This window comes from Rhododendron vialii, chromosome 7a (genome assembly GCF_030253575.1).
Source record: "Rhododendron vialii isolate Sample 1 chromosome 7a, ASM3025357v1".
NCBI lineage: Eukaryota > Viridiplantae > Streptophyta > Magnoliopsida > Ericales > Ericaceae > Rhododendron > Rhododendron vialii.
In genome coordinates, this window is record NC_080563.1 from 16218636 (window position 1) to 16246034 (window position 27399).

The 27399-nt window shown below is 38.9% G+C and overlaps 2 protein-coding genes across 2 annotated transcripts; both read left to right on the top strand.

Annotated features, from left to right (window-relative positions):
- Nucleotides 1-2855: 2855 nt before the first annotated feature.
- On the top strand, nucleotides 2856-14230 carry LOC131332701 (uncharacterized). The gene is made up of 9 exons (XM_058366995.1): nucleotides 2856-2962; nucleotides 3696-3817; nucleotides 7846-7905; nucleotides 9870-10046; nucleotides 10509-10742; nucleotides 11643-11900; nucleotides 11997-12671; nucleotides 13134-13846; nucleotides 13958-14230. The coding sequence occupies exons 1-9, from the start codon at nucleotides 2856-2858 to the stop codon at nucleotides 14228-14230; spliced, it is 2619 nt and encodes an 872-aa protein (XP_058222978.1).
- Nucleotides 14231-14242: 12 nt separating this feature from the next.
- LOC131332703 (uncharacterized) lies at nucleotides 14243-15127 on the top strand. The gene is made up of 2 exons (XM_058366996.1): nucleotides 14243-14563; nucleotides 14918-15127. The coding sequence occupies exons 1-2, from the start codon at nucleotides 14243-14245 to the stop codon at nucleotides 15125-15127; spliced, it is 531 nt and encodes a 176-aa protein (XP_058222979.1).
- Nucleotides 15128-27399: the final 12272 nt, after the last annotated feature.

Below are 27399 nucleotides of genomic sequence, written 5' to 3' on the forward strand. Positions count from 1 at the left end.
AGCTCGGCTATGAAACGAACAAGGGCAAAATCGGATTCATGGAAAAATCATTTACAGCAAGTGGAATATATGCAATAAAGCCATCTTAAGCTTATGAATCTTCGATTGTAAACCTTCATACGTGCATCACCTTCTTTCCCTTCACAAACACCGCATAAGATACAAAGTTGCTATCAACCATGCCTTTCTCCTCTTCATGCACTATCCATCCAAGATTTCAACTGATTGAGATTGAGAACTGAGACCTTGCATCGCCACTCAACCTAAAATCACCACAAGCAAGCTCCACAACGCTCAAGCTCCCATGGAATGCAAGAGAAAATGGTTAATTGTCTCGTCAACCCTGTGGCACAAGCCATACTTACTAGCAAGCCTAAAACATCTCTCCATCAAATTTCACAAGTGAGAACGGAGTCCAAAGCCACTGTGCAAACAAAAGATGCCATTTTAGACAAGACACTAGTCTGGAAAAAGTTCTCTCCATCCTGCAGTAGGACTTAACCGAGAAACCTCTTTCTCATTCTTCCAACTCATCCTAGAAGAACCACCTCCAATTTTTAGAAACATCTTGTATTTAGTTCCTTTAGAGGTAGAAAAGGCACAATGCTGAAGTTGTAGGGCGAACCAACACAAAAATCTTGAAGAACAAGCAAAGGACCGATATGCACAATTAGGACTCGAAGTGCTCCACTATGTCCAATCAGGATTTGGGTAAGAACCGCCCCAGAGGACAAATCGTCATTGCCAACACTCATCTTATTTCCTAAGCTTTGCATGTGGAATGCAATCTCATAGGGCAAAGAATCAACAAGGAAGAGAGTAAAGGCGGTGAGCATTGACAAGAGAATCGTGATGATGCAACAATTGCCCACAATCCTGCGACGCCTGCCGAGAGTGGGCGAGATAAGGGTTGGAGGCCTGAATTGGATTCTTACTAGGCTTAGTTCAAGATTTTCCTAGGGTATGTCTTTTCTACCACGTCTTACGTAGTACAATTTCGTTGAATTACTTTACCAAAGTTAGAAAACTGCTTCAAAAAACGGAAGAATAAAGCAACAAAATGAGCTGACTTCCTCCAATATCACATTCAATAAAAGGTAAAGTTAGGTCCAGTTTGGTCGGTTGGAGCTCCAGCTCTTACACATTTAGGATAGTCTTCAACTTTTACTCACCCCATTTCTTCATAAATTTGGGGACCATACACAACTTTAGCCAAACTACCCGATGTTTGACAACAATACAGCTTTTGTACTCAGAGAGCAATTATCACAGCCAACACTTTTTGTCGCTATGCATCATATCTGACATAATATCAATAATTATTGGATAAAAATCATCTACCACAACAATGAGAACAAATGTAGTAACAGAGACAAGTTATGCACTGCATTTGCAACAAGTCACAATAATCATGCATCCATATCAATATCACACCGTTGTATAAAGAAATCTAAAATGACCTTTAGCTACACTCCCAATAGTTTGACTTCAGCATCAATTACTTGGGAGAGCCACATTATCTTTAGTTCCTCATGTCTTTCAACCCCACCCCCCAACCACAACCCAAATCCTCCTCCTACTTCTGGTTCCAGATGATTCCGGAGTTCCACAAGACAAGACAACCTAATGCATGTAATTTTGGATATTTTAAGAATTAGATGTGATTAGATAGTTTTAAAGAACTTTCTAGTTTGGCAATCGGTTGTGAGATTTATTAGTTGTTTGTTCTATTTTTTTTCTTCTTGTTTTGTTTATCTTCCCTAGTGCATGTGTGCATTTATGAACTAGTAGGTAGAGGGGAACTACCGATGGCTAAATCCAAAAAGAAATGGCAGTGGACCAGCCCAGTTTCTTGTTCTCTTTGAAGACAAACATTCAAATTGATACCCTTTATATGTCAACGTTGCAATTATCTAAGAAAAAATCATAGCAGCATTGATGTCATTTTAACCGTTATGATTAAGATACTAGCACCCATCTAACATATTTGCCTCTTAAACCCACTATAAGCTGCCCAGAGGAACCATCTCAGCATGCTTTTGGTACTAATCTGCTACCTCTAATAACAGTGGCACCTGTGTCACGTATATCCCGTACAAATGCTAAATGACTATTATATCCTACACTTATTTTTCTATTCCAATTGTAAACCACAATCTTTAAACCTCAAATAATATTACTGGGACCCAACATTTAATCTGCATGGGACCCACAATAATCAGCCTATAAAACGTAAGAGTACATTATATACGAGCATAATGCGGGTCGGTATTTAGCAGATGCAGGTCATGTACTCAGACCTAATCAAGACGTACCATGGAGGATTGAGGAGCCAGAAATTCAATCGAGATGTGCAATTGTCAATCACAAGCTCAAGACTTTATTCATCAACAAACAACAATTAAATTATTAAAAAAAAAAATTGTCACTAACTAAATATGAAAACAACCTAGTAATTGGTGAAGTATGTAATGCATAATTTTAAGAGCTCATCACATAGTTGTCTTATAATCTTCCATATGTGCCTTATATCAATCTTATTCTTATTCCACAAGCAACATTCTATAGAACCAATCCATCTATCCGTCCATTCTAATTCAGTATCAAACCCCAATACTTCCCTCATAATTAATGGGGTCAACAAAATTTCCTTATGATTACCGATGCATAAAAATGGAGAAGGAAATGAGGGGACAAAACAAATACGCAAACCTACAAACTGGTGGAATTTGTTTAGTAAAATCAAGGAAAAGAAGGTAACATAAATTTCCAGGGCCAGGGGGAAACTCAAAACGAATTTTATTTCAGAAAAACCAGAAAATCTGACAGGAAGCAGCCAAGAGGCCTTTGGCCCAATGGCATTCAGGAAGAAGCAGCCAAGAGGCCTTTGGTCCAATGGCATCAAGAAGAAGCACTTAAGTGCTAGGGGGAAGGAGGTCACAAATTCAACTCCTCCTCCGAGGTGTTAATCTAACTACTCCAAAGACAGTAACTTTTGCCGATAAAAAAACAAATTGACAGGAAACAGCTGACTCCGCCACGTTGAGAAAATGGTGCATTCCAATGCAGGCACATTGGTTTGGTAACAAAACTCCAATTGAACAAACCAGACGCAAATTACAACGAGGTCTTCCCAAAAAAATCACTCACAGAAGTAGAAACCGGCCAGCACTCCAGAAAACGGGGGGGAAAGAAAACAGAGCACATAAACACACACAAAGAATCAAGCAAATTGTGTCTGTTTTCGCCGAATTCCAGAGAGGACACTAACCGTCCTCAACCAAAACAGCAAAGAAACGTAAATTCGAAGTCCTATTCTGCTAACACAACAAACAAACTGAAGATTGTCGGCAAATTTCATGTGATCAATTGACTTGAGGGGCGTCGACCAACCATCCAATTCAGCGAGAGATAAACACGAGAAAAAAATCAACAACAAAGCATGCATGACAGATACACACGTATACATAAATGAATCTCCAGATATACGTATAGAGAGAGAGAGAGAGAGAGAGAGAGAGAGAGAGAGAGCATACAGTATTGCAGGGTGAACAGGAGAGAGAGAAGAAGAAGAGCCAGGGGGATGGAAGGTTCCTGCCTTTGCTCTAACTTTCAAGCCCTAAAAACGATTTAACGGAACCGACTCTCCCCCGTTCCTCCCCTATTTATATTTTTTCTTTTCGATATTCGAACAGGTTACCACTTGACGAAACTGCCCCTGTGGGGACGTTACTCCTTCGTATGTCCCCGGTATTCCGGAAAATCAGAGGGGTATTTGAGTCAGTTGAGGATTCAGTAAATCAAAGAAATCCAAAAGGTAATTAATGAGCCAGAGCAGAGCCGAGCCAGGCAACAGATGGACACCAACGGTGCTACAGTGCCATGCGCGCTGTAACCGACTCAAACGGGAAGAATCTGGGCGACACGTGGCATGTTCAGGGCCCACTTTTTGAAAAACAGTAGGTGGGGTCTCGTGAGTGTGGGGTCCACGTTTTTTTTTTTTGGAAGATTGCGCCCCAAGTCTCGATAATCCAACGGAGATTTTGTCAATCTAAATTAATGTTTGCCTTTAATGTACGGAGATTTTGTTAATCTAATTAATGTTTAACTTTAATGTTTCTTGTATTCATACAGCATATTTATTTCTTGGATTCGTACAGCGCACAGTACAAAAGAACATTTGTACTCACACAATTCAAAAGCCCCAACAAAAGTTTGTCATTCTCACTAAAAAATATAGAAGTGTTTAATCAATAAGTAAAGGCCGTTGATTTTGCCACTTCATTTTTTGTTAATGTCACTCTCCTGTAAGTATATTTTTGGTGCAAAAATACGCTTACAGGGGAGTAGCGTTAACAAAAAATGGAGTAGCAAAATCAACAGCCTAACTAAAATATTTATATTTATATATTTATATGATGCGACGTAATTATTTGATACACTGTTTATAAAATCGATAATAAAATATTTATATGTATATATATGATGCAACATAATTATTTGATACACTATTTGTACAAAAAATCGATCGTACAATTACAATTAACAATACTAGTGATTTTTGCCCGGGGGGAAAAAAAAAAATCAATCTTGTAATGAGGTTCACGGAATTTTTGAGATTTGCCTCCAAATCATGATCCAAGATGGATAGTTCTAACTAAAGGTTTTCAAAAAATCGATCGTACAATTACAATTAACACTTCTAGTGATTTTCGCCGAGGGGGAAAAAAAAAAATCAATCTTGTAATGAGGTTCACGGAATTTTTGAGATTTGCCTCCAAATCATGACCCAAGATGGATATTTTATGCGTACCATAAAGAGAATGCCAATCTACAAATGTAGTCTTCCCGGCCATAAGAGAAAATAAAATTTTAAGCGTACCATAAGAGAAAATAAAATTTACTTTTGGGTCTCCACTTTTTGTAAGATTTAGCCCCAAGCCAAGACGCATAGGCCATAATAGAAAATTTTGTAAATTAAGTTCATTGTCCAGTTTCTCCATTTATTAATTAATGTATCCAAATGGTGAGAAAATTTTTATTCACACCAAAAAAACACTACGAAAGTATCTCATAACGGCAAGTAAACTTTTCATTTAATATTCTACCTAATTGGTAATGAGTTTTATCTCATTAAAACGTTGGAATTGCTTGTAAGATTAATGACCCGTCTAAAAGTGTTGGAGTGGCCCCCAAGTCATGGTCGAAAATATATAGCTGTTTAAAGTTCTTCCATTAATTTTTCGGATTAGTATTATTTTTTTCCCGTTTCTGAATTAGAGGAAAATTTTGTACTCTCACCATACGAACGAATTAAATGATCGTTAAATCTCACTATATATGATTTTTTGAACTCGTGAAAATCACTTAGGCTTCGTTCCGCTAACGGAAACTTATTTTTTTAATTAAAGGTGATGTATTATGAGAGAATGATCAGTCTCATAAAACGAAAATAAGTACATAAAAATAACAATCTTAGCAGAATGGACCGGCCTTATATAGACTTTTCTTTCATTTTCATGATTCTCTTTCCTCTAGCCATTTTTATTTTGCACTTAGCAGTACTTTTTTAAAACCTTAATTGCTCAATTTATGGGAAGATTTTGTATAATTAGAGAATCTGATAATCAGATTTCCTTGTGTTTAATTATGATTTCAAGGGATGTACAATTAGTCTCATTAATTTTCAGATTCTCAAAATCAACTAAATCTGTATAGTTAATGGCTATGCTTCCTGTTTTCTTTCGAGCAAATAGTATAAATTCTCCTTTAATTTCTTATCTTTTTGGTTTTGATATTTTTTTGGGAAATAAAATATTTGGTTTTGATATTTTTTGTTCATCTTTCTTGAATTTTTGTTAGATCCGCTTTATATTTTGGATTAACTATTCTTCTCGACAAAAGGAGTAAAAATGTTCACTAAAGGCGAAAAAATACCAAACAACTAGGAGTATTTTTGTTTAAAGTGTCGACTTATTTGAATTTTTTCCAACTTCAGTCCATATTTTTATACTTTTCTAGTTACTCTCGTCGAAAAAAATGATTAATTCCGAAAATTACGACAAAAATCTGAACAAATACTATCAAAAGTATAAAACACCGGAAAAATAGTTGGGAACCAAACCATACAACAAAGGGACCACTTTTGGCATTTAAGGTATACAAAATAGCTTCAACCATGTGAAATCATTGAAAGCACGTTCAAATATGCATTTACACATGCATTTACGAGGAGCAAAATGCTTACTTGTGAAACGGAAAACATACACAAAAGAACTCATCTTTAGTTGGCGCAACGCAACAACAATTTGAAAAAAAGAAATTAACAGTAAATACTTTGACAAAGATTTGGAGAAAGGTATAATGGGATATATGAAAGGCTGCAGATTTTGTCACTCCCTTTTTTGTTAACGTCACTCCCCTGCAAGTGTATTTTTGGTGCAAAAATACACTTGCAGAGGAGTGGCGTTAACAAAAAAATAAGTGGCAAAATCATTTCCCATGTGAAACTATATTGTACAAGTTATTTTTTATCTACGATTATGCGGTCTCTGTTCCACTAACTAAAATAAAGTAGTTATTTTTTTTGAATTAAGGGTAATGTATTATGAGAGAATAATCTGTCTCATAAAGCAAAAAAATAAGTGTACTTAAAAAATAAAAATCTTAACGGGTAAGCAAGTATATTTGCTTCTACCAAAATCTAAAACCTATAATCTGCAATAGAATCCAAAAATTAAAATATCTATCCACCGCTATTGCAAACACGCACATTATTTTGTTTAAAAGATTTTAGATACACAATTTTGAAAGTATAGAAGTTGTCAAAACGACTGTGTATAATTGAAGTTGTCAAAATAAACATATTTGTTGGGAGTTTGTCTGATGCATCGATCCGCCACTGCGTGCTCAAGGCCAAATTTGTATAGGAGTAACGGCAAAGAGTCCACCACATTACTTGGGTCCAATATACATTGAATGACCCATATCCACTTAAAAGGCTAAGTCTTATAAGTGGTGAACCATTCAATTGTATATTAAGATCCAACTCTTTTTCTGTTTATCCGATATGGGACTTAACGTTCACACATGTTCTTCCAAATCTCTCCTTCATGTGTGAACTGAACATTGGGCCTTAACCTCTCTTTGCATCCAAACTCCTTCTTGATTCTGATCTAATACTCTCAACCCTATCTCCCAAACTGGGCTTATTCTGCACCCACTCAATCGATTCAGAGTCATCTCAATTGAGAGTCAACGTGCCTAGTCACCGGCACCATGCTCCCCGACGAGAACTCCATTGAGAGCCAATGTGCTCATTAATTCAATAGCACCATGCTCCCTGACGAGTCAACTCCATCGACAATGAGTCATCCAATATAGCACTCCAACATCGAGCCACCTTGCTTCATCGGGAGTCACCTTTGGATTTTATACCGCTCCATGAGTATCTTCTATGCAAGTCCCTTCAATGGTGCGCTGAGAGTTTTCCCATAGATCGCCAGCCATCAGCTCTGATACCGTTTGTTGGGAGTTTGTCTGATGCATCGACCCACCACTGCGTGCTCAAGGCCCAATTTGTATGGGAGTAACGGCAAAGAGTCCACCACATTACTTGGGTCCAATATACATTGAATGACCCATATCCACTTAAAAGGCTAAGCCTTATAAGTGGTGAGTCATCCAATTGTATATTAATGTCTAACTCTTTTTGTGTTTATCCGATTGATAAGCACCCGAGAATGTAATGTAGGGTGCGCTAGTGTTTAGTTTTAGTTTAATTTAATTAATAATTAGTTATTGTTAACGTTGTTTGCCTGTAGAGTGTTCTAGTCTGTTTTATAGGTGAATCACCAAAACAGGGGAGTTTTCGAGGTGTAAGGAAGGTGATTGCCCGAGCAGAAGGTGATTTGCCCAAGCAGAACCAGAAATGGCCAAGGCAAAACCTGATTTGCCCGAGCAGAACCTGATTTGCCCGAGCAGAAAGCAGATTTGCCCGAGCAAGAGGCAGGCAGCAAGGCAAAGGATGACGGCCAAGCATCAAGCTAACTAGCTCAGCATCGATGTCAAGGCAAAAGTTCCATCGATGCCGAGACCCTTAGTGGTCCAGTCCCCTAACCAGCTCGGCATCGATGTCAAGTCTTACAGTCCATCGATGCCGACCCCCATAGTGAAGCACTCTAAGGCCGTTGCCATCGATGCCGAAGGACTTAAGAGCAAATTTTCCGAGCATCTTGGGAATATTCCAGGCGCGGATCCCCGGAGTATAAAAGCTTATGTCATTGTTTTGTACAAACAAGTAGATTTAGATTTGCTTGCATAATTTTAGATCTAAATCTAGATTTGTGATTGTTCTTGAGTGTTCTTCATTATTTAGTTTTGAATATTTTAATTTCTGCCCTTAGTTGTTAATTTTTGTTATTGTTGCCTTAATTAAAGTTGTTTATCTTTTCCCGATCTATCATAATCTCTAGTTTATTTCAAGTCTTGTTATTTCATTATGTTAGCTAGATTTTTGCTTGCTCCTATCTCTCTAGATATGTGCGAGTAGTTTCAAGGGTTATGTCATGGGGTGATTAGCACATCATGGCTCGGGCGAAAATTGCATTTTGCACCCAATAAAGTTTTAAACTTTGATTTGAAAATTGATGTGAGGTTCGGGTTTGTTTGATAAATTACCAAGGTGTTAACCTCTTTGATCATGTGTAGGTGGGAGTATCGCCTACCCACCACACATGATGATTAGAGCTCTGTCGCTCGAGGTATTTGCCAAATGAATTCTAGAGCTAGCTTGGTTCTCAAATCATTTTATCTTCCAATTTGAGAACTTTAATCAAGTATCTTAAATTGTGTAATTGGGTGAAGAGTGTGATTTAGCTTGAGTCTTGAGTGTTAATAATTCCTAGACCTAGCCGATCTTTTCTCTAGTTAATTCGTTTTTTTTAATTTAGCCTTTTATTTCCACCGTTTAAAGTAAAACAAAGTTGGTTGTCTAAAAGCCAAAAGCCCTTACTTGCATCTACAAATCCGACCAAGCCATATAATTATTCCCTTGGATACGATCCCGGATTTCCAGTTTATTATGCTTCAACCGACGTGTTAAGCCCTACGCTTGGGGTATTATTCCACATTATCTTGAAGAACGAAGCATTTTTGGCGCCGTTGCCGGGGATTTCTTATTATGGCTTTCGTGGAGGTTCGACAAACCACTGTAAGTATCCCGCTTTCGTCTAGTAGTAGTTTAGTAGTTTATGTGTTAGTAGTTCATATTTAGTTTGGTGGATACCTCTAACCTAGTTCTACTAAACTTGAGGTGTAACGAAGCCAAGCTAAATATTGGATTTGTTCTTAGTTAGTTTAGCATAATTAATTTAGTTAGTTAGTTTAAATTTGATTGCATTGCTTAGCCGAGGTGGTGGCATAACCCCTCGCATATTCTGTTTGCTGAGTTGAGGTGGCGGGATGGCCCCTTCTGTCTGGTAGATTGTTGGTAGTTAGTTAGTATTTTTGCCTGTGTATGCGTATTTACCGAAGCCCAATTTCAAATCGGCTTCATCATTCTTCGTCTCCGCCAAAAAACCGTAGCATTGCCAGGGCGTATCCTGCCCACTCTCTGCCTCGCAAATTAAATCGCAATCACAAAGGCCCAATGGCCGAAGAAGTTCCAATTCGTACTCTACGTGATTATCTGAATCCAGAACGGGCTCCTTAAGTATCTCCTATCGTTATTCCGACCGCTGGGAATACATTTGAATTCAAGGTTGAGTACCTTCGGATAATACCAGAGTTTCGGGGGCGAGAATTGGAGGATCCTTATTTGCATATTCGGGAGTTCGAAAATATTCTGCACTCTTTTGTTACAATTCCAGGGCAACTTGATCAAGCCCGCCTGAAGTTGTTTCCATTCACTCTTAAAGACAAGGCAAAACAGTGGTTCAATTCTTTGAAGCCTCAATCTTTGCGCAACTGGGGAGAAGTTCAGGATGTTTTCACCACTAAGTTCTTTCCAGCCAGCCGGACTAAATTACTTATCGATCAGATTCAATGTTTCAAGCAAAGGGATGGAAAGACTTACCACAAGTATTGGGAGCGCTACAAAGATTTGCTTATGTTGGTTCCTCATCACAACCTTCCGTTGTATCTCAGAGTCAACTATTTCTACACAGGGTGTTCTCAAGAGAGTAAACAGCTTTTGGATACCATGGGTGGAGGTGATTTTATGGGAAAGACACCGAAGGATGCTTGGGATTACTATGAGTCACTAGCTGAGAAGACTCAGTCTTGGCAATTTGCAGATCCGGGAGATAGAGCGATGTTCAATCAAGGTCCTACAGGTTCGGGAAAATTCTCTATTGCGGAGCATACAGCTTTTGAAACTCGTTTGGAGGAAGTAGCCCGAAAACTTGACAAGTTGGAATTAAAAAGTGCTCAATCTCAAGAAGTGAAAGCAGTACGCCAAGTGGAGGAAGTTTGTGTTATTTGTGAGATTGTGGGTCATTCTACCGAAGTGTGCCCCAATATTCCTGCTCTTAAGAATGTGATTAATGGGATTGCTCCAGAGGAAGTACAAGTCGTGCAATGCTTTGACCCTTATTCTCAATCTTATAATCCGGGGACAAGGCAACATCCAGCTTTCCGTTGGAGTCAACTTGTTGAAGGGAATTCTTCTCAAGCTCCACCGCAAGCTCCTCAATTACATTGGAAGCAACCACAGAATGCTTTCCGATTCCCTCAAGCTCAAGGTCCGCCTGGTTTTGTTCCTTCTGCTCCGTTCCCACATGCAAACCAATTTCAACAACAACCTGCTCAGTTCCACCAACAACCTCCAAAGCGTTCTTGGGAAGATCAATTTAGTGCTCTCTTGCAAGGTCAAACTGCTATCAACGAGCAACAAACTCAGATGATGAATGATATCAGGAACCAGTTGGGCAAGTTGACAACTACGGTGGGTTTGTTACAACAAGAGAAAGGGAAGTTTCCTACTCAACCTCAACCTAATCCGCAACCGAATTCTAATCCGACTTCTCAAGGTCTTTACTTTGCTAGCTCTTCGGTGACTTTCCCCGAGCAAGCAAAGGCTATTATTTCTCTTCGAAGTGGCAAGACGGTGGATAACCAAGTGGTGATGCCTCCGGAACCATCTTATTTGCCTCCTCCGATCGATCGTTCAATTCCAATCCTTGGGGAATCTCCCAAGGAAGCAAGTAAGGAGACTCTTGCAGAAGAAGAAGAAAAGGATAAAGGCAAGAGCAAGGAAAGTGTACTGGAACCTCAAGTGATTCCAACACCGGCACCATTTCCCAACCGTTTGAGGGTTTTGGCGAAACCAAATTTGAATGCGGAGTTGCATGAGTTATTCAATCAAGTGAAGATCAACATTCCTCTTATGGATGCAATTAAGCAGATTCCCTTATATGCCTAGTTTCTTAAGGATTTGTGTACTCGGAAGCGCAAGCTTAATGTCCAAAAGAAGATATTCCTTACTGAGCAAGTGAGTTCTATCATTCAAACGAATATCGCGCCTAAGTACAAGGATCCGGGGAGCCCTACTATCGCTGTCACAATTGGAGGAAAGCGTATCGAACAAGCCTTGCTCGATCTTGGTGCTAGTGTTAATCTACTTCCATACTCTGTTTATCAAGAACTTGGTTTAGGAGAGATGAAGCCTACTCGTGTCACTCTACAGTTGGCCGATCGAAGCGTTCGTACACCGAGGGGAGTAGTGGAAGATGTTCTAGTACAAGTTGACCAATTTGTTTATTCGGTGGATTTTGTGATTCTCGATACAAATCCGACCGACTCTTCTACTGCTTCTACTCCAGTTATTCTTGGGAGACCTTTTCTAGCCACGGCGGATGCAGTTATCAACTGTCGAAATGGACTTCTCAATATGACCTTCGGTAACATGAAGATGGAGGTCAATGTTTTTAATGTGGGTAGTCAAATGGGTGATGATGAGAACGTTAATGAAGTGAGCCTTATCGATACTCTTATAGAAGAACACGTGGCTGAGTTACTGTACAGTGATCCTTTGGAAGTTGCTCTTACAGCTGAGGAGCTCGAATTTCTTGAATCTTCTGAAGTGAGTTATTTGAGTTCATTGCTTGGTAAGGAAGATGAAGCTTGTGCTATAAATTCTTGGACTCTAAAATTTGAAGAGTTTGAGGAGCTACCACCAATTGAGAAAAAGGTTCTCCCATCTAGTGTTGAGCCACCGAAATTGGAATTGAAGCCCCTACCTGATACTTTGAAGTATGTTTTTCTTGGAGACAACGAGACTTATCCTGTGGTTATTTCCTCTTCTCTTGGGAATCTCCAAAAGATGAAGTTGATCAATTCACTAAGGAGGCACATGAACGCTATAGGATGGACAATTGCTGATATCAAAGGGATCGATGCTACTCTTTGCTCTCACCATATTGCTTTGGAGGATAATGTCAAGCCGTCTCGCCAACCTCAACATCGTTTGAACCCGATTATGAAGGATGTAGTTCGTGCTGAAGTTTTGCAGCTTTTAGATGTGGGAATCATCTATCCTATCGCCGATAATAACTGGGTGAGCCCAATTCAAGTTGTACCAAAGAAATCCGGAGTTACAGTTATAAGAAATGAGGAGAATGAGCTCGTGCCTACTCGTGTTCAAACTGGATGGAGAGTTTGTATTGATTATCGTAAGCTCAACGCAAGTACCAGAAAGGATCACTTTCCCTTACCATTCATTGATCAGATCTTGGAAAGGATAGCCGGCCATGCATTCTATTGTTTCTTATACGGTTATTCCGGTTACAATCAAATTGAAGTTGCTCTAGAGGATCAAGAGAAAATAACATTCACTTGCCCCTTCGGAACGTTCGCTTATCGTCGTATGCCTTTCGGTTTGTGCAATGCTCCGGGGACTTTTTCACGATGCATGATGGGGATTTTTAGTGATATGGTTGAAAAGATAGTAGAGGTTTTTATGGATGATTTCTTTGTTTTTGGCGATTCATTCGATTCATGCTTGGCCAACTTGGAGAAAGTCTTAACAAGGTGTGAAGAGAAAATTTTGGTTCTGAATTGGGAGAAGTGTCACTTCATGGTTACTCAAGGGATTGTCTTGGGGCATATTATATCGTCGGATGGTATCGCGGTAGATAAGGCCAAGATCGATCTTATTTCCAATCTCCCGACTCCAAAATGCGTGAAGGATATTCGTTCATTTCTCGAGCATGTCGGATTCTGTCGTCGGTTCATCAAAGATTTTAGTGCCATCTCTCGACCCCTGTGCCATCTTCTTGTCAAAGACGCTCCGTTTGAATGGACCTCCGCGTGTGAGCAAGCTTTTGTTAAGTTGAAGGCTAGTCTCACTTCTCCTCCTATTGTGCAACCACCGGATTGGAGCCTCCCGTTCGAGCTTATGTGTGATGCAAGTGACTATGCTGTAGGTGTTGTTTTGGGGCAAAGGAAGGACAAGCATCCGTATGTTATCCATTATGCAAGCAAGACTTTGAATGATGCTCAAGTGAATTACACTACCACGGAGAAAGAGTTGCTTGCGATCGTGTTTGCTCTTGACAAATTCCGGTCTTATCTCATTGGTGGCACCCCTATTGTTGTGTATACGGATCATTCCGCTCTCAAGTACCTACTTACCAAGCAAGATGCCAAAGCTCGTTTGATACGATGGATTCTACTTCTCCAAGAGTTCAATTTGACTATCAAGGACAAAAAGGGTGTCGAGAATGTGGTAGCCGATCATTTATCAAGGTTACAGTTTGAGGATCCTACTCCAAGTTTACCTATTCTAGACACGTTTCACGATGGACAATTGTTTGTTGTTTCGAGTGCCCCATGGTTTGCGGATATAGTGAATTATTTGGCTACGAGACTCGTACCGCCACATTGGTCTCCTCAAGAACGTCGTCGGTTTCTTCATGAAGTACGAATGTTCTCTTATGATGACCCTTATCTTTTCAAGTATTGTCAAGATCAAATAGTGCGCCATTGTGTCCTAGATTCAGATCAACGAAGGATTCTTGAGTTTTGTCACTCAGAAGCTTGTGGAGGCCACTTCTCTTCTAAGAAGACTTCTGCCAAGGTGCTACAATGTGGATTTTATTGGCCAACCTTGCATAGGGATGCTCATCACTTCTGTGTAGCTTGTGAATGTTGTCAAAAGCTTGGGAGTGTGTCTCGGAGGGATGAAATGCCATTGACTAACATTATGGTAGTTGAGATCTTTGACTGCTGAGGCATAGACTTCATGGGACCGTTCCCCGTTTCTTTCGACAACCTATACATCTTATTGGCGGTTGATTATGTTTCAAAATGGGTAGAAGCCATCGCAACACGGACCAATGATGCCAAGGTAGTGGTGGAGTTTTTCAAGGATAACATTCTTTCACGTTTTGGGATGCCGAGAGCAATCATAAGCGACCAAGGAACTCACTTTTGCAATCGTGTTTTTGGGGCATTAATGAAGAAGTATGGAATCACTCACAAGATCTCCACTGCTTATCATCCTCAGACGAATGGGCAAGCTGAGTTGGCGAATAGAGAAATCAAGCACATTTTGGAGAAGACGGTGAATCCGAACCGGAAAGATTGGAGTCTTCGTTTGACCGATGCACTTTAGGCTTATCGCACAGCATACAAGACCATTTTGGGAGCTTCGCCGTATCGTTTGGTTTTTGGAAAAGCATGCCATCTTCCGGTAGAGCTCGAGCATAAAGCATATTGGGCAATCAAGACACTTAATTATCGTCTACTGGCCGCTGGAGCACACAGAAAGCTCCAACTCAATGAGCTTGAAGAAATTCGGAGAGATGCTTATGACAACACTTCCATCTACAAAGCAAAAGTCAAGACCTTCCATGACAAGCGAATTCACCGGAAAGAGTTTGAGGTTGGACAAAGGGTACTCCTATACAACTCTAAGCTTCATTTGTTTCCCGGTAAATTACGTTCTCGTTGGGCTGGCCCTTATGTTGTTGAACATGTTTATCCTCATGGTGTTGTTGATGTTGTGAATCCGTTAAATGGTAAATCTTTCAAAGTTAATGGCCAAAAGCTTAAACCATTTCTTGGTACTTTTGAGTTTGGAGAGCCGGATGAGGAGTTAATCGATCCAGTTTACACGGTTGATTAGTTTGATTCTTAAAATTGCACGGGGAGCGAAAGCGTAACCGCTGAACTTAACTGTTTGTCGGACCCGGCCCCCGGGTAGGGGGTACCCTCCATTGACTTGGGTATATGTAGCTTCTCACGCCGCTACTAAAAGAAGGATCGTGTGCCCAGCTCCGGTTCGAAGGGCAAATCATTTAATATCAGTGACATAGGGCTTTAATTAGCTTTTCTGATAGGAGTAATTCACAGTAAACCACTCACGTCTCCCAGATTAGCCCTAACGGGGGCAGTATAGATCCTTAGGTTTGGCTTTGATATTCCCGTGCTTACGCACTTGACTCTATCTTGTTTGCTTGCCTGGTTACGATCTTAGGGGGCGCTGGACTTCATTGTTTGGTGGAGTTTAGCTGTGACTTTGACGCTCCGAGTTCTGATATTAAATTTGTATATAATGTGCATATTTGTTCTTTCTTTCTTTCTTGCCTTGTTTCTCTTTTAGTGTAGTTATGCATGCTTTGTTTTGTTGTGTTTTGTTTATTTTGTTCTGTGTTTGCATCAAATAAAATCTTGGAGATACCTCACATGCAAAAGATTTCATCAATGTGTTAGTGTAAAAAGGGCTTTCATTAGTTCTTCTTGGTAATAGTTTATCATTAATGATCCATGCTCTCCGCGATTGCCCCTAATCGGAGGCAACTTAGGTCTGTGAGTAAGGTTTGATATTGCCTAGAGTGCACGCTAGGTTGTATTGCATCTTGTTTTGTTTTGATCCTAGGGGACGCTGGACTTCATTGTTTGGCGAGGTCAAGCGATAGATTTTATTACGGGTGCTAACATAACACATGTTCAACGGTCTAGTATAGCCACCCATTTCTTACCCCACCGGTAGGGAATGGGAAGAAAAGTATGACTCGTGTGATCACGTGATGATCGGGTGGTGCATTTCATTATGTTTTGCATGTTTTCATTTGTTCTTTGCATTGTCTTTGTGTTTTGTCTTTTAGTTTTTGTTTCGTTTGGAAGCCGGATAACACGGGCTGGTGGTTCTAATGTCATTTGTTTTGTGGAAGGTCATTCTCTAAGTCTTGCAGGGTTTATGTGCTACCACACCAGCCTTGGTGGATTGGGTCTAAAGCCGGAGTGAGTGAGGCGTTCAGGAGCCCTAAGCATGGGTGCGGCTAAGCGCCGCGGTTGTTAGTCCGATAAAGCTTTGGATATGGCCCTGTGTGACTAGCTATGGTTCCGAGTTGGTAGAACCGAAGGAGTAAACCCTGGAAGCATCAAATCTGGCTGGAGCAAAACATTGACATAAAATCATCCAACTTGGTCGAGGTATTTAGGGGTTGACATTCCCCTTGGACGGTACATTCGCGCACTCTTCCTTTCTTCGCTCTTGTTCCTAATGCTATGAGGGCATAGCATCGCTTTAAGTTGGGGGGAGGGGTTAGCTTATATGCTATTTGGTTGATTTTTGTGATTTTTAAAAAATTTTGAAAATTTCAAAAACATTTGAAAATTTAAAAACCAAAAACATGAGAAAATTGAAAATTTTCAAAAATAAATAAAGCTTTTTACTTGCAATTCCTTCCTTTTGTCATAGTTTTTAGTTTTGTTCACGACTTGTTGCATGCTCAATCGTTGTTAGTTAGCAAGAATTCGTAACAATCCTAAGAATTTTGTACTTCTTAATTTGCACACTTAGGGCTTGTTTGATAACCTAAATTCAGCACTTAAAACTGAATCAATTAAGTAATAAGTGATTCAGTAGGTTTGATAACCACATTTTACATTGCTTAACAAATTAAGTACCACTTAAAATATAGGCCAAAAAGTTGAAAAAAATTAAATAGCTTTGAGCTATTTAATTCTGGCTGAATTTTTATGTACTTACATTCAACCATCATATCACCGCCACAACCACTCCCACCAACACCTCCACCACTCTACCACCACCACTACCACCACCACCACCTCCACTACCACCATTACTCCCCCACCACATCACCACCACTAGCTCCACCACTCCATCACCACCACCACTCCACCACCACCACTTCCTCCACTACCACCACCACCACCAGCTCCACCACCACCACTCCACCAACTCCACCAACATCACTACACCACCACCACCGCCTCCACCACCACCAACAGCAGCAGCTCCACCACCCCCACTACCATCACTACACCATCACCACCGCTCCTACCACCACCTCTACCACTCCACCACCCACCACCACAACCATCACCACCACCGCCACTCCACCACCACTACCATCACTACACCACCACCACCACCACAACCACTCGACCACACCACTCCACTCCTCCACCACCACTACTCCACCACCACCACTCCTACCACCATTTTATCACATCCACCACCATCACCACCTCCACCTCTACCACTACTTCATCACCACCACCACCTCCACCTCCACCACTCCTCCACCATTACCAGAAGTATACTGTGACTGTTAGAAAATTAAGAGATAATTGGAACAAAATTAATTCATCATTTTTTAATTCAGTACTTAATATAGTTTATCAAACAGCTTTTCAGCTTAAAAATTTCAGCATTCAGTTTTCAGTACTTAATTTTTCAGCTTTTAGTTTCAGTTTTCAGTTTTATCAAACAGCCCCTTAGTTGAAAATTGAATGGTTTAAGTGTTGAGCAAGTTTTTGAGCAAGTTTTGGCCCATATCCCCATCTTGCAATAAACGTACTTGTAGTTAGGTGAATAATCGCATGTCCATGTCTAATTGTGTTCAAATGTCGATTTTCAATCATTTTGGAATCCAAAGCGCACTTAGGAAAGGATACAAGGCATTCTTTGCATGATTATACCACATATGAGTCACCTTGTCCTATTTTGCATCCTGTTATTCTCCCATTCTTTGCTTAGCCTAGGCGACCGGTTGTTTGGAGGGATTGTTGGTGTGGTTTTCAATATGCAAAGGTCTTTTTGGGGTTGTTGAATCAGTTGTTGGAAGCTCTGGGGACCAAATTGAAGCAAAGCAAAAAAAAATTGGATTAAGGGCGTCGGCATCGATGGATTAAAACTCTTTACATCGATGCCGTGGGGTCTATCTCGCCAGACCAGTAAGCAAATCGGCATCGATGGAGTATATTGATTTACAGTGCTGCCGAGTGACCTAAGCAAAGCAACTAAGGGGAGCGGCATCGATGGGATTAGAGACCTTACATCGATGCCGAATGGATTTTCACCCACAGATCAGTGCTGATCACGTCAGAAACCAAAGGAAAACCATTCTTCTGAAACCCGACTACTTCTTTCTATTCCTCCAGTAAACCACCAAAATCCTAACCCAAACCTTCAATCCACCCACTAAATCCTCCATATTCCCACAGAAAACTTCCCAATCCTCCATCTCCTTCAACAATACACAAGTTTCCTCCATCGATTTCGAGTTTTTCAAGCAAAATCAAGGTAAACCCATGTCCTACAACTCAAATTCGAAATTTTCATCTTTTACCCCTAAAAATCTGAAATTTCTTCCCATTTTTTCACTCATATATCCACTCCCCACCATAAATCCTTCCCTACATTCCATTTTCCCACAAAAAAATCAAAACCCTAGAAAATTCCTCTAAAAATTCGAAAATTACAAAATAAAAACCAAAAATTCCTTTTAGTTTTCCATGCCGAGAATAAAACAGACTGCGCACTGTGCTCCCTCTTCTCAACCTGAAATTGAAGAGGAGGATGATTTTATGGCTGAGAGTGAGGAAGAAAATCAGCCCGCGGAGGCTTCGAGATCTAGGAGTAAGCGGAGGAGACGGACTCCGGGTCAGATTGCAGCGGATAAGAGGAGGGTTTGGGAGGATAGTTTCACGGGCAGAAAGTTCAAAAACGAGAGGCAAGTGGATAGTACGGCATTGCCCGATGATCACACGGGGCTTCGGTACATCATAAGGAAAGGTTTGAATTTATGGACTGGGCCGTTATTGGGTTATAATAAGAATGTTGTTATTGAGTTTTATAAGTTCATGATTATTCCTGAGGGTGATTGGGAAAGTGACCCGGTTGTTGGAATTTTTTCGAAAGTAGGGGGAATTGATATTGTTATTACTCCTAATGATATTGCTGCATATCTGAAAATTCAAAGGCCCCCTCCTGAATCTGTGAATTACCCTAGAAAGGATGAGTTAATTGATTTGCAAGTGGTGAATGAGACTTTGTATCATGACCCCGCTTTAGCTTCATTACCCCATGTGCCCGGGAATTTCAAAGCAAGCTTTAGATTTCTGAATAAAGTGATTCATTATAACCTTTATCCCCGAGGCTCAGAGAGTAGGCCAACCATGAAAAGTGGAGAAATTTTGTTTGCTTTAACAGCTAATGATTTGATAGTTGATTGGGCTATGTTCATCTTTACTCAGCTGCGTGATTTTAGGGCCAATACTTTGATTACTGCCAATATGTCATTTCCATGTATGATTACTAGTAAGGGTAAACAGGCAAGAAAGGGGGATTACTTGACTACGATGCCATCAAGAAAGGAGAAACAGAGGTCTTGGCTCAAGAAGTTGTTCTGTCAAGGGGTTTCAATAATCAATAGTCAAAGGAAGGAGAAGGCTGAAAGGAGGAAGATGATGAGGGAACAGGAAGCACAAAGGAAAGAGATAGCCTGGCAGACATCAGTTCTAGAGCAGCAGCATGGGGTGAAGTATGTCCCCGAGCCGGTTGTTGAGGGAGAAGTAAGTGATGACTTTGCAAGGTATGAGAGTGAGGAGTTGGCTGATTGATGGGATGACTTGATGAGGTGGTGACATGGTGATGATCTGATAGAGAGTCAGTGGCTCTAGAAATTCCCCTTACTTGGTCGGGGTCTTGGTTAATTGACATGCCAACTATCCTATCCTTTTATTCTGTTTTGTTACATTTTTATTTCGTAGTATAACTTTGCGCATTGTTAGTTAGTAGTTGGTTTATTGGTTTGGCCGATTTGGCCTTGACTTGGTTCATTTCATATGTTGGTGGCGGTCACTCGGGTAGTTAACCAAGCTAGTAATAGACCGTCGCCCATTTTTGCTAACCCGTTCTTTGTAACCAAGGTCATTACAAGCTGAAAAAGACCTTAGTTGATCTTTTGTGCGTATGGATTCCTTTTTGATTGACTGACTGATAATTGCATAACTAGTTAATGGTATGCTTTCTTTTCGTTATCCAACTTTCATCTGTTAGTTGTTAATTCTGTTGAATAAAGTGCTTTATTGTTTGAGGCATAGTATTTCTGGTTCTCTAATGCCTGTTGTTAAGCACATCTTTGGTGGATATGGTTTAATCTGAATTCGCAGGTTCTGTGTCCCGTATCCTCCCATTGTTCGAGGACACAGACCATTTTGACTTGCTCTTTAACTTGCTTGATACTTAGCCTGTTTAATTGAAAGCTGAAAATGTGAGTTGTAGAAATGAAATAAAAAGTTGGATTGTTGAACTCTTGCTAGGTTACAGAATTGAGCATGTTCTAAGTTGTGAATTCGGAAGGATTGCATAGTTGCTAATTTTCTAAGTTTCTGCATTTCGTTCGCTAGGGACTAGCAAACCTTAAGTTTGGGGGTGTGATAAGCACCCGAGAATGTAATGTAGGGTGCGCTAGTGTTCAGTTTTAGTTTAATTTAATTAATAATTAGTTATTGTTAACGTTGTTTGCCTGTAGAGTGTTCTAGTCTGTTTTATAGGTGAATCACCAAAACAGGGGAGTTTTCGAGGCGTAAGGAAGGTCATTGCCCGAGCAGAACCAGAAATGGCCAAGGCAGAACCTGATTTGCCCGAGCAGAAAGCAGATTTGCCCGAGCAAGAGGCAAGCAGCAAGGCAAAGGATGAAGGCCAAGCATCGAGCTAACCAGCTCGGCATCGATGTCAAGGCAAAAGTTCCATCGATGCTGAGACCCTTAGTGGTCCAGTCCCCTAACCAGCTCGGCATCGATGTCAAGTCTTACAGTCCATCGATGCCGACCCCCATAGTGAAGCACTCTAAGGCCGTTGCCATCGATGCCGAGGGACTTAAGAGCAAATTTTTCGAGCATCTTGGGAATATTCCAAGCGTGGATCCCCGGAGTATAAAAGCTTATGTCATTGTTTTGTACAAACAAGTAGATTTAGATTTACTTACATAATTTTAGATCTAGATCTAGATTTGTGATTGTTCTTGAGTGTTCTTCATTTTTCAGTTTTGAATATTTCAATTTCTGCCCTTAGTTGTTAATTTTTGTTATTGTTGCCTTAATTAAAGTTGTTTATCTTCTCCCGATCTATCATAATCTCTAGTTTATTTCAAGTCTTGTTATTTCATTATGTTAGCTAGATTTTTGCTTGCTCCTATCTCTCTAGATATGTGCGAGTAGTTTCAAGGGTTAGGTCATGGGGTGATTAGCACCTCATGGCTCGCTCGAAAATTGCATTTTGCACCCAATAAAGTTTTAAACTTTGATTTGAAAATTGATGTGGGGTTCGGGTTTATTTGATAAATTACCGAGGTGTTAACCTCTTTGATCATGTGTAGGTGGGAGCATCGCCTACCCACCACACATGATGCTTAGAGCTCTGTCGCTCGAGGTATTTGCCAAATGAATTCTAGAGCTAGCTTGGTTCTCAAATCATTTTATCTTCCAATTTGAGAACTTTAATCAAGTATCTTAAATTGTGTAATTGGGTGAAGAGTGTGATTTAGCTTGAGTCTTGAGTGTTAATAATTCCTAGACCTAGCCTATCTTTTCTCTAGTTAATTCGTTTTTTTTTAATTTAGCCTTTTATTTCCACCGTTTAAAGTAAAACAAAGTTGGTTGTCTAAAAGCCGAAAGCCCTTACTTGCATCTACAAATCCGACCAAGCCATATAATTATTCCCTTGGGTACGATCCCGGATTTCCGGTTTATTATGCTTCAACCGACGTGTTAAGCCCTACGCTTGGAGTATTATTCCACATTATCTTGGAGAACGAAGCACCGATGTCGGACTTAACGTTCACACATGTTCTAACAATATTTCAGACAAGAAACAGCACTTTACAGATGAGAGAGAGAATATTTTTTTGTAATATTGGTGTACTTGATTGAGAGAAAAAATTTGGTTATTGACAAAATGTTGCTAATTTTGATTATTTAAGGGCCAAAATTTAATGAGTTGCTAAAAGGTTGCAAATTTTAGTTATTCCAATGTGGTCACTTTTTTGAGCAAATATTGTTAACCTTAGCAACATTTTGGTTTTGATTATTCCACTATGGATGCTCAAATTTGATGAGTTGCTAAGACATCCACAGTGGAATAATCAAAACCAAAATGTTGCTAAGGTTAGCAACATTTAATTTGCTCAAAAAATAGTTACATTGGAATAACCAAACTTAGCAACCTCTTAGCAACTCATCAAATTTTGGCCCTTGGATAATCAAAACTAACAACCTTTTGCCAATAACCAAATTTAGTTGTCCCAATATTTCTTCAATCAAGTACACCATAATTAGAGCATCAGCAGTGGAATAAAAAAATGTGAATAATCAAAACATGCCACATCAGATTTTGATTATCCATTTAGAGGTTGCTAAAGTTAGCAATGTCAAATCCCACAATGGTTATTTTTTGCCCATAATCAAAACCAATGGGCCTTCCAAACTTTTTCCCTTAATTTCATGCATATTTTTTGAAAAAACGATTTTTAAAGGAAAAAAACAGTTTATGTTAGAAACAGTTAAAAAAAAATTCGAAACAAAAAACAGTTTTTCAAAAAACACACTTTGTTCACTTAAAAACTGTAAATACAATTTTGAGAAATTTTAAAAGAATTATATTTACACAAATAGTTTTGAAATTTTAAAATTAAACTATAAATATAGTTTTTTTAAAACAGATTTTGTGTAAAAAACAGTTTTCTATAAAAGAGTTTTAAAATTTCAAAAAACAGATTTTTGAAAAACACACTTTTATTTACTTATAGTTTTTAAAATTTTTGAAAAAAAAAGATTTCCTAAAAAAAAAAGTTTCTGAAAAAAACAGAAAAAAAATCTGATAGTTACAGTTCTTTTAAATTATGTTTTGAAAACATTGTTGAGAGAGAGAGAGAGAGAGAGAGAGAGAGAGAGAGAAAATGGAAAAAAGAAGGCTTGTGTGTAATGTTAGTGTACTTGATTGAGAGATAAAATTTGGTTATTGACAAAATATTGCTAGCTTTGATTATTGAAGAGCGAAAATTTGATAAGTTGTTAAGAGTGTAAAGACCCATAATTTTGGAAATTATTTAAAGATTTATTAATAATAGAAATTGAGGAAAATGTGAAATATGTGTTTATGAGATTTGGGGTCAATGTGAAAGGATTGTTAGTGGAGGGAGTGCAAGTGTGAGTATATATAGGTGTGTGTAAGAGTAGGGAATTAAAATCCCAACTCCATTCTCTCCCTCCATCTCCCGGCCTCTCACCTCTCTCTCTCTCTCTCTCACTCCCACTCTCACTCAAAAACCCAACAAATCAACTTCAACCCTTCATCAACCGACCTCAAATCCTTCACCTCTTCTTGTATTGAAGCTCGAATCGCGTCGATAGAAGCTCGGTATGCCGTATTTGGCTTGGGGTTGATTTTGGAGGCCGAGGCCCGATCTCTCGTTTGGAGCTCGTTCACCAAGTTTGAGGTAGGGATTTCTCTCACTCTGTGTTGTTCTTGAGTTGGTTTTGTGCATGAAATTGTGCCTATGGTTGTTGTGATTGTTGTTGTAGTTGAAACCCATGAGAATCTGTTAAAAATCTGCTCGAACAGCCTTTGTTATCGATACCTTAGTCTTTGTTATCGATACCTTTGTGTTTCAAAACCCAGAAAACCACTTGTTATCGATATCATTTGCCGTTGTTATCAATACCCTTGCGTCTGGAATCATTTTTGACCAAATGGTATCGATACCTTTGTGTTAGGTATCGATACCTGTTACTTATCTCCAGCTTTCACTATTTTGCTTCATTTTTTACCGTTTTGGTTTCCGATCACTTCTAGTTATTCTAAACCACTTCCAAACATAGTCATTCGCACTCCAATGATCCCTTGGTCATCCTCGTTCGTTGGTTCTCGTCGCGTTGAACACAAGTATCATATGGAATGAGTTATCGTCCTAATGTTTTATTGGTGTACTCGTTTAGCTACTAGTGATACTGTAAGATGCTAAGATAGACGGAGTGAACTTATTAAACTAAATGCGTGTGTGGATAAGATTGATTGTTGGGTAGGAGGATGGATAAGTCATAAACTCGAGCGAGAACTTGACAATTGTGCCATGAAGTACGAGTAGTGAGTTGAGATAACAAGTTGGACACAAAACATAAATATGAAATGGTAGGTGGAGCGTTTACTCAATATCAATCTCTTTTTACCTACAATCCTGCAATAAGAGCCTTAGAAACACATTTGACGAAATGCAATACTAATGAGTTGTAATCGGCATATGGGGTCTTGATACCCAAAACTTGTATCGGATGTATGGGGTCATGAGCACCCGGAAAGTAAAATGGATGTACGGGGTCATGAGCACCCGGAATGTGGAACGGATGTACGAGGTTGTGAGCACCCGGAAATGTATTGTGGGTATATGGGGCCCTAAGATCCGAAAAATTTCTTAAGTTCACTGTTCGGTATATTAATGGAGGAAGAGCTAATTGAGCTCATATTGGAGACCGACTGGAGATGTACGGGGTCCATAAGACCCGGAATGTAAGTCACTTAACGTAAAAGTGTGCGAATGAAATTTTGAATAGGAAGGGAAAATGTAAAAGATAATTAAGGGATTGACTAGATCAATCAATGACAAATGAAGTACTCTTTAAGTCTCGAGCTTTCGGCATGCAGTTAGCGTTCATTGCAATCTCTTTATTTGTCTCAGACTTATTTCTTTTTATGTCCAAAATCTTTTCATTTGCATACAAAATTTGTAGAGACTTTTTTACTGGGCGCGTGTTTGCTCAACCCTTCATTTTTCAGGTGTACAGTCGAAGTTGTAGCATGGAGTGCTGTGCATGCATTGATTGGAAACCCTTTTGAAAGTTGACTTGGGGATATTGCATTGACACTCGTTCGGATTTCTTTGGAAGATGTAATTGTACTTTCATTTTAGCTAATTTGTCAAATGGATAACTGTAAACTATTAAATTTCTCTTTCACTCCTTGTAATTACAAGTTACTGGGCCGATGTGCCTTGGGTAAAACTCTTTTGGGGTATGATGTACGTTATTGTGAGGATTCTAATTAAGAAAAGTTATTTATATTTATGTTGAAAATCGAGGGCGTGACAAAGAGGTTGTTAGATTTAGTTATTCCAATATGAGCACTTTTTTTATTCAACATTGTTAACTTTAACAATTTTTTATTTTGTTTATTCCACTATGGATGCTCTTACACAAAAACATTCTCTCTTCCAGTTTCAACATGTTTCTTAAAAAAATACTTTTAAAAACAGTTTTTTTTTTTTTGCAAAAACTTTTTTTTTTTTTTTTGCGAAAACTGTTTCTTTATTAAAACTATTTTTCCCATTAAAACTTTTTTTTCAACTTTTTCCCAAAAATTATTATTTTTTAAATCAAATTTTTCAAAAAATTACTTTCTCTTTTTCTAATAACCTGTTTTTATTAGTTTGAAAACTATTGTAAAAAAATTATTTTCTATGTCACAATTTTTAGATTTTTGTAAGTTGAAAAAGATGATGTGGTAAGTTTTGATTATTCAAATTTGATTTTACCATTGTGAACCTCTGCATTGTTACTCTTAGCAACCCTTTAAATGGATAACTAAAAGATAATATGACAACTTTTGATTATTGACTTTTGGTTATTCCATTGCGGATGCCCTCGTCTAATACTCTTACAGGCTCTAACCAAGCTCAATTATCCCAACCTATTACAAAAATCTAAACACCTCTTTTATCAGAATTTATGCCACCAATTTGTTTTGTTTATAAATTTAAACGATATACATACATATGTTCAAAAGAGTATCTCCCTTTATCATAATTTTTTTCTCTAATGTCTAGATTATTTTTTACATGTTTGCGCACTTTTTTGTTTAAATTGTGAAACACACTTGTATTTTTGTGATTTCAGTTGAATTGGTGATAAGAGTGACAATAACTTGGGAACCTGGACATCACCGATTCACCATGTAAAATACTCCTATAATATTGCCATTATAGAGAAATGAGCATGTATACATTTATTGATTGATCAAGAAATTACTATAAAATTTTCATCCAAAATATTATGGTTTTTAAGGGATGATTAGGTCTTACTTTATCATTGCATAACTTTATTATTAAGAGGCGAAAAAACAATGGTGGTATGAGATGGTGGTGGTGGCATAAAAGCAACAACAAGATTGAAAAAAAATAAAAACATGTGGCAAAATTAATAACACGAATGAGCCTATTGGTTTTAATGTGGATTTTATTTCACAAAATGAAAGAGATGAGATGTGATTTCAAGAACATGTTTGTGCAATTTATTTACTTTGTTATAAAGGTATTTTGGTACTTTACTTGCAAATGTTGACGCCATCCAAGACGAATTACCAGAGTTGTCGATAATGTCAGTTAAGCAAGGGAGGATAGTTTTATTTCAAAAACCTCAGGGGGAGGTATCACAAATCTCAGGAGAGGTTAGTGAAACTTACCCCATTAAAAATTTCACATGTTAGTCATCCAAAAACCCACCTGCCCGCTCTAATAGTGTTGACCTTACGTAGGTGCGGACCAAGTTGTCCTAACCTCTTTCTTGTGTATAGTTATTTAAGAAAAATTATTTGAATAATAAAAATGAGTATTTTCACACCCCTTTTTTGATATCAACACTCCCTTTATTGTTGTATCGTATTGAAAGTGTATAGATGAAGGGTAGTTTTGTACTTCTACATGAATGCGGACAAAAAATAGAATGCACTTAGACAAAAAGAGGAGTGTAAATAATAATAACTTTAATAACTTTCGATCAAAATTCATAAGCCGCCACAAGACGGTTAGATCGTTTGAGCCTAGCCCATGGGTTGGGGTTAAGCTTACACTGGCTGGATGACATTTGGCCCACCAAACAAAAAAGCCCACTCGCCGATGAATGAAGAAAGTTCGAACAATTTTAATACTCCATCCGTCTCATTTTTATTGTCCATTATTCTGTTTGTCTCTTTTATATCTTTTGCCTATATCTTTTTAGTGTGGATCTTGAAAAATAATGCAATATGAATCTTTTGTCTTCTCGTGGATACCCAGTAGGCATTTTCTAGCAAAACCCTAACAAGAAAACCAAGAG

Bases quoted from the DNA above. Each gene is read 5' to 3' on its own strand.
- LOC131332701 (XM_058366995.1), top strand. From the start codon at position 2,856: ATGGCATTCAGGAAGAAGCAGCCAAGAGGCCTTTGGTCCAATGGCATC. The intron at 12,672-13,133 runs GTAAGCTCAACG...GTATCGCGGTAG, and splicing joins GAGAGTTTGTATTGATTATC to ATAAGGCCAAGATCGATCTT. The intron at 13,847-13,957 runs GTGAATTATTTG...TATCTTTTCAAG, and splicing joins CCCCATGGTTTGCGGATATA to TATTGTCAAGATCAAATAGT.
- LOC131332703 (XM_058366996.1), top strand. From the start codon at position 14,243: ATGGGACCGTTCCCCGTTTCTTTCGACAACCTATACATCTTATTGGCG. The intron at 14,564-14,917 runs GTGAATCCGAAC...TACAACTCTAAG, and splicing joins AGCACATTTTGGAGAAGACG to CTTCATTTGTTTCCCGGTAA.